The sequence below is a fragment of the Chelmon rostratus genome, chromosome 18, assembly GCF_017976325.1.
Source record: "Chelmon rostratus isolate fCheRos1 chromosome 18, fCheRos1.pri, whole genome shotgun sequence".
NCBI lineage: Eukaryota > Metazoa > Chordata > Actinopteri > Chaetodontiformes > Chaetodontidae > Chelmon > Chelmon rostratus.
This window is the reverse complement of record NC_055675.1, coordinates 12,455,971-12,463,641: the sequence shown is the minus strand read 5'-3', so window position 1 is coordinate 12,463,641 and position 7,671 is coordinate 12,455,971. Positions and strand designations below refer to the sequence as shown.

The window sequence follows — 7,671 nt, the reverse complement described above, 5'->3', positions numbered from 1 at the left end:
AGCAGGACTCCTCACCGTTATATTTGCCCGTTATAAAAGGAAGTGTTCACTTCCTTTACTGAAGTAAAGGCAGCAGGGCTGCAGTGTAAAAATACTCCATTACAAGTAAAAGTGCCTAAAAAGTGAGTTAATATATTCAGTTACATGCCATTTGTCCCACACACTGTCACACAGCAGTCATCCTGAGATAAAATCCATAAGACCCTCGTAGTTGATGGCAGTTTAAGATGTTCAGTGCAAACAACAGAGTCTGAGAACTTTTTGTCTTGACTTTGCCATTTATCTGCGATATATATTACTGAATTAAGTTCAGCATCTGAACCTTCAAAAAAAAGCCTAATAAAGACAGTAAAATGAGGGTTTGTTGACAGTTTACTGGGACACATATATTCAGGAGACAGTGAAACTGTAGAGAAGAGAAATGTCAGCTATGGCTTTTTGTATTTCAAGTGTCTCTTCTCAGTGGATCCTCCCTGTGAGTAATACGAAAGTGATCCTCAGCAGCTCGTCGTCATTCCGTTCACGATGGACAGGAACGTGTTGGTGGCGAAGCTGGGATTCAGCATAAGCTGCTCCAGCATCTCTCGGCCTTTCTCTCTCGTGCTCACTGAACACATGGCTTTTTTCCACAGACGCACCAGCGTCCCACCTGGTAGATGACACCATCACGATCATCATTAAAAGCTCACCAATTCAGTGAAAAGGCCGTATCATGATATTTGTGTGTGTGTGTCTGTCTGTCCTACCCAGCATTGAGTTAATGTTATTCATCCAAGAGAAGATATACAGTGTGTGGTTCTCCTCCTGACTCAGATCAGGGATGTTAGGCACGCTGTCGTCTGCCTGCACACACAGGTGTGACGGTAGAAGAAAATCAGACACTTACACAGGCTGTAAAACTAGAAAATGAGATGAGGTTTAGAAATGACTGGACTGATGGAGGTGTGGGTACGCGCCTTTAAAACTCGGCCGGGCAGAGGAGTCATGAACATGACAGATTTTTCCAGATTGGAGTGGAAATGTGCTGCTGCAACATACTCTGCTGAGTTCAGCCAGTTGTTTGCAAATGACACCTCTGTCGAGGGGTAGTGGCTCTGCCTGAAGGATGGGGCAGACGGAGGTGAGACAGCTTAAAGGAGTAGTTCAACATTTTGGTGAAGTGTGCTTATTGCTTTGACACCTTGAGGTAACCAAGCAACCAGGTGAGACTCTGGTGGCTGGTACATAACTCCCCATGGATGGATGGATGGATGGATGGATGGATGGTTGGATGGTTGGATGGTTGGATAGATGGATTACCTGGTGTTGCATGCAGCAGGGGCATTAGTTGAAGCCATTTGGGCCTCCCAGTAGAGACCGAGGAGAGCATCTTTCTTCTCATCATCAGGGAGGGGAGACTCAGCTGCAGACTTGAGTCCCTTTAATCACACACAGAACATTACAGAGCTATTGCAGCGATTTACTATTGCACCTCGGAAATGTTGCAGTAGAGACAGATTAAAATAGAAGGAGAAGAGGCTGAGACGTCTTGTCTTTTAGACCCTCCCTGTCTGATACTGAGTAAGGCCCCATTCTTTAAAACTGCAAACCCCCAGTTTATAACAGGCTTTCTGGTAAAAGAGGTTTGCACAGGCTGAGTGGTGGAGGATGAATGAATTGATGCTGATGTGTAAAGTCAGTCCTGCACATGTTTTACACACATTGTGGGGACATAAACCTGTTTACACAGTCACATTGTGGGGACCTGTCCTCCTTATGGGGACAAAATGCAAGTCCCATTACATAAATCAATAAATTCTATGGTGAAGACTTGGGTTAAGCTTAGGGTCAGGGTCAGGCAAAGTTGTGGTTATGGTTTTGGTTGGGGTAAGTCTCCAAACAATGAATGTAAGTCTATGTAATGTCCTCAGAAGTGATGGAGACATGACTGTGTGCGTATTCAAAAGAGTTAATACACGAAACAGTGGCCAGTAGTTTATTGTTATAATAAAATCAATAATCTGTACATGGATTTGTTTGTGTGTGTGTGTACTGTACATACCTGAAAAAAGGCATCCCACTTAGACATGGCATCAGGGTAGCTAGCAGCACAGTCAGCATATGTGGTGCAATAGTCCATTACACCTTCGGGCACCTGCATCTGGACCTAATAATAATACCACTCATTACAATAATCCCCAACAGCACCAAACCATAACAGTTAGCAGGCTTCACAAAACAGCAGCACACACAAATATTGCAGCTTTTTTAGCCATGCTAGCAGCAAAAAAACACTGTCTTTGAGGGTCAGTCAGTCCACCACTGTGATCCAGAGTGAAATATTTCAACAATTATTGGATGGATTTTGATGACGTTTGGTACAAACATCAATGGTGCCTATAGGATAAAATCTAATGAGTCTGGTGATCCCGACTTTTCCTCTGATGGCATCATGAGGTTGACATTTGTGGTTCTTAGTGAAATGTCTTAACAACAGTTTGGTTGACTGCAGGAATATTTACTACACACATCCCTGACCCCTTCAGGATGAACTGCACTTACCACCATCAGGTCAAAGTTTTCAATTAGCCGTACCTGCTTAATGTCAGCATTGTCACTGTGAGCATCTTAGCATGCTGATGTTAGCGTTTCGCTCAAAGCACCGCTTTGCCTGTAAGTGCACCCTTGCGGGCTGCTAGCATGGCTGTCTCGTTTTCACCTGTCTCACTTTCAGGTTGAGATGTCCAACTGCACAAGTACCTGAACGCCCGCTCCCATGAAACCCTGCTGTGCGGCAGACAGGAAGGGCAGTGCAGAGACAAAGTAGTTTACACCTGGAGAAGAAAGAAATGGTTTTGATAGTGTTTTTTTTTTGTTCAGAGTTCTCTTTGTATTTGTGTGTGTGTTTACTTACAGCCCCACCAGCTCTGAGTAGAAATACACATAGCATCTCCTGTTTGCAGGCCGCAGGTTGTAGTACCAGTTGGGTCAGCGAGACGCCCTGCAGAATGCACAATGTGTCTCGACTGTTTAGTAACTGGTGGCCTTCTCATGTTAATTTTAAATGATTCACTATAAACTTTTGCAAGGACACAAATATGAAGCATGTATTTTTTTTGGTATTTCTGTTTCCATTTTTTGATAGTGACAGCTGTAGAGAGAGAGGGGATGACATGCAGCAAAGAGCTGGAACTGAAAGTGAATCTGGGCCGCTGTAGTAAGAACTCTAAGAGGTGAGCCACCAGGACGCCCCCAGCTAGGAAGCATCTTACCTGAAGTTAGCATCCATCCAAGCTGCAGTGGCAGTCCCCACAAAGGACTGTCTGTGGCACTTGTCCCCATGGAGCCCATAAACGGGTCTGTAGCAGTTATCATCAGGCGGTAGAGACTCATGCGGTGAAGGAAGTTCCAGGGGTCGGGAGCCAGGATCCCGTTCTGTATCGGCAGGTCGTTCACTTGTGTGGCCGTTTGCGCCCACAGGATGGGCAAGCCATTTTCCAGAACGACTGCAGAAATGCTGAGAGACACTCCACATGCCAGGAGGATGCCGAGGACTGTCGTACGCAGCATGACTGAGGTGCAAACAGGAGCAAACTAACATGAGACACTCAAGTTGGCCCATGTCACACGTGGTTCGGTGGACCCTCATTGACAGATAAGGTAATGTGCCTTCATAGAATTCAAGACAGTTCAGATACTCAGAATCAACAGCAATCAATCATAATATCTGCAGATATGAAAGACCACCATGTAGTTTTGACCAGCAGCCTCTGAGAGAGGTGTGCAGACTGTTATGCTCCCGCAGATTAATAGACCAAGATAAGACAGAATCTGGCATCATGTTGAACCTGAAAACTCACGGCAAAGTGAGTACAGCTATTTGGCCATTGCGTGTCATGAGTTCTAGTAGACACACAAATGTTTGGTTAACCTGTCTGAACCTCGATGTGCAAACTACTGGGTCGACACAGATGTTCAGCACATAATCATCTTGAATATTAAAATGTTCATCTGTGATTTTCTGTAGTGGTCCCAGTAATATTTGTTCTTAATGTTCTAAATGCAGCTTCAAGAACAATACAACCCAGATTCCCAAAAGCTGGGACGCCGTGTTAAACATGAAACAGAATGTGACAGAAAACCAATCTCTCACCACCACTGCCATATCCTTGAGAAGTACAACCTCTTGAGTTTTGAAAACTTAAAAGTTTTTATGTATGCCTGCATTATCTACAAAACACTCAATGGACTTGCACTTCCTCCATTAAAAGATATATATAAAACTCAAAGTTAGCAGTGGCAGAACCACCAGAGCAAATTCCAGGGGAGATTGCGAAATACCTTACAGACACACGACTTTTGGACAATCTGTTATGTCGGTTGAGGGCAGTAACATCTGGAACAACATACCATGTACAATAAGAGAACGCCCCACCTACAGAACCTTTAAGGCCCACCTCAAAAACTGGCTCAAAACAAACCAACAATGTAATCATGGCTAGGCGGTCCTCTCGCAGAGTACAATGTATATATACATAGATATATATCAAAACTGCGAAGAATTTCCCATAAGAAATGAATGGGGAAATTTCCTCAAATTTCAGCCTTTTTCAATTGTCCACTGCTCGGCCATAATTACTCCTAGAGACTTCATTCAAACTTTAAAATGTAGATAATTTTGTCGGGTCGAAATGAACCTCGGCACGTTTTTTTATATCTCTGTTTTCGAGCTATGACCATCTGAAGACCATAAAGTTTCTCAAAAAATGCTCAGAATTTCTCCTCCTAGGGTGGATGACATCATCACTTAGAGTGAAAGACAGAGTGACAAACCTTTCACACACATACGCAGTCACACACAACGACCGATACATACACACAGACACAGTCACACAGACAGCCTCATATACATAGACAGACACAACGCCAATAGCTCTATTAGCGCTGTTAGCTCTGCTAGCTCTATTAGAAATGTTAGCACTATTAGCTCTGTTAGCATTAGCATAGCTAGCTCTATTAGGGCCATTAGCTGTTAGCTCCGTTAGTGTTAGCTCTGTTAGCGACATTAGCACCGTTAGCTCTGTTAGTAAAAGGAAACTTTGGATGATAATAGAGATGGTTCATTTCCATTAAATTCATTCATGTTTATTGATTCAGTTAATAAGACCAGCCGTCCCCTCGTGCCACTGTCAAAATTTCGTCGGCGCCGGAATTGTCTAGTCATTGTTGTTATGCAGTGCATGTCTACATATACATATGTAGGCATGCACTGCACTGTACTGCACTATGATGTATTATCTTTGGGTTCTTAATTTTGAATGTGACTTCTCATCTGCTGCTAAGTATTAATTTGTGAATGGGACTTTTCATCTGCTGCTAAGTATCCGATGTCTTGGTCCACTCTGTGGGCCACCACATGTGGATCTATTTTAACTATCCATGCATTTGCACTTCAACAACTGGCACTTAACACCCGGCACTTTATAGAATCCACACTGTCCTTTATGTCTATGTATGAAAGGGTATTTTAATGTGAACTGTGTACTGTTTTTTTTTTTATATATTCCTTCTTTTCTTTACTCGTCTACCTCCTATGTGTCTGTCTGTCTATTACCTGCCAAGGGACTACGGATGTAAATTAGCAGGCTTGCTAACTCCGACACATTTACACATGTACTCACATACTGATGTTCATTAATGTGTATTGTCCCTTTCAAATAAATAAATAAATAATACCGTGGTACAGTCACGTTACAATACTACTGAAACATTCTGAGGAATAAATATGTATAAATGTGTATGAATAGATATTTATGTATATCTGATAACTGCCAGAATCATGACAGAACTCCGTCTTCATCACTGTTCGCTATATTTGTTCAGTTCCTACTTCATTTTTGCAGAAGATATATTATTTATGTGCATATATTTACACTTCACAGAGGTGTCCACAATAACAAAAAGACATGAGACAAATCTGGAAAATTAGGGAAGACTCTCAGAGCACGAACGACAGGAGTACTCGTTTCTTTCTCCAAATTGCGTCTATTAAACCACTTGAACACCTACACAATTTACATTCAGTGCATCTGTTGTCCAAAATCAAATTTCTATTAACTAAAGTGCATTGACACCACTGTGCATCTGTCACTGCTCAAAATCACTTCCAATTATATGCTTATCACACTTTCAGTTCATTCCCACCAGTGATTTTACAGGACACATACTGTACTTGTAATGCTGTCTTATCTAAGTTATAATACTGAACTAAGGATTACGCGACTCAGTCGCTTCTAAGTGCATTTAACTCACTCAGCTTTGGACATAGCATGTAGCGACCTAAGGAACCAGGATGTCGCTTAAAGGATGAGATATGGGCCTATTTGTCTGATACGCTTCTCCAATGATCCGCCGACACAGAAATAACTTAGAAAACATGCTTCAATAAAAAAGATAATCAGCTTAAACAACGTATTAACTTAACAAACACCGAACAACTGACTTAACGTGCATGGTGCGGTCAACAAAAAATACGGCGACCCACTCAAACCTCTTCCCTCGTGAACACAGGTGAACAGGTGCTTAAATCAACTAAGTGGCACCGCCCATATTATATATCCCGTGACCCAGATTTCGCAAATCACTGCAACCAATCACAACAAAAAATACCAAAACAAATCAAGAGCATAATCAAACCTTTACCTCGCCTTCATGGCTCCTACATAGCACTTTGAAATACATATTCAAATTTAACTGGCCTAACACAATGCTTCAAATAACAAATTGAGTAACATTCCCATTTCAACATTCACTTAACCAAATACTAAATTCATCGTCCAGGAGCTTCGAAAATTCAAGGGAGCAATATACAGAAAACATGTTAATTTTGTGTACAACAGTGTATCGTGTGTTAGTAAAACAAGCGCGAACCAACGCGAGAATACCTGCGCACCGCGGCCTTACTTTACCGTCATTATCTATCGCGGACCAATTACCCGTTAAAGCTGATGTTATGAAGATACTCTAATCACCGAAATGTCATTTTCCGCTATTATCGAAGTGATACTAGTCTTTAGGCTATCACCTGTGGTGTTTTCAACCGAATACCGACCTGGACAATAAGGGAAGACTCGAGCACTCGATTCTTTCTCCAAATTGCGTCTAACCGGAAACAGGAAATTAATCCGCATTAGGCACCGGGAGCGCACGACAACATATTGTATATACACTGGTGTGTGTATGTTGTAATGTATATATGGTGTGGTGGACACTTAACAATAAAGAAAAAAAAGACAACAGTACCCGGGGTTTCGCTTTTCTTCTCTCACTTTGTTATTCACCTTTTTTTTTCCTTTATAAAGGACAACGTATAAAATACAATTTATCTATGAATGTGCCCTGCACTGTTGAAGTGGCGATGACATAAGTTTGGCTTATTATCTAAAATACCAAATCTGGTTACCCCTATTTTGGGGTACCACACAAAAAATAATAAAACATAGGAGAAAAAAAGATTACATAGAAATCATACAATCGAGTCGAGCACAACATGTTACAAGAAATGCTAGAATGAGTGATTTTACTTTTCACACATTAAGGCAAACTGCTTTTCAGTTAAATCCTACATTTCTTGAATGTGCAGCCTTTGCTGCCAGTGATTTGGCCTGCAGTGCTCGCATCATGTGACGGGGG

At 41.9% G+C, this 7,671-nt stretch overlaps 1 protein-coding gene across 2 annotated transcripts; it reads right to left on the bottom strand.

Moving 5' to 3' along the window:
- Positions 1 to 454: 454 nt before the first annotated feature.
- On the bottom strand, positions 455 to 7,187 carry LOC121622468 (protein LEG1 homolog). 2 transcript variants are annotated; one of them, XM_041959430.1, is made up of 9 exons: positions 7,091 to 7,187; positions 3,252 to 3,551; positions 2,894 to 2,980; positions 2,740 to 2,813; positions 2,042 to 2,146; positions 1,300 to 1,418; positions 957 to 1,098; positions 747 to 843; positions 455 to 649 (listed from the first exon to the last, which is right to left on the bottom strand). In XM_041959430.1, exons 1-9 carry the CDS (start codon positions 7,167 to 7,169, stop codon positions 498 to 500), a joined length of 1,155 nt encoding a protein of 384 aa, XP_041815364.1. In that variant the 5' UTR covers positions 7,170 to 7,187; the 3' UTR covers positions 455 to 497. The 2 variants fall into 2 exon arrangements, with proteins under 2 accessions (XP_041815364.1, XP_041815365.1); XM_041959431.1 differs by having other exon boundaries at positions 3,252 to 3,573; positions 7,091 to 7,133.
- Positions 7,188 to 7,671: the final 484 nt, after the last annotated feature.

Bases quoted from the DNA above. Each gene is read 5' to 3' on its own strand.
- LOC121622468 (XM_041959430.1), bottom strand. From the start codon at position 7,169: ATGCGGATTAATTTCCTGTTTCCGGTTAGACGCAATTTGGAGAAAGAA. The intron at 844-956 runs GCGCGTACCCAC...CTGTGTGTGCAG, and splicing joins TGCCCGGCCGAGTTTTAAAG to GCAGACGACAGCGTGCCTAA. The intron at 650-746 runs GTAGGACAGACA...GTCATCTACCAG, and splicing joins TAACATTAACTCAATGCTGG to GTGGGACGCTGGTGCGTCTG.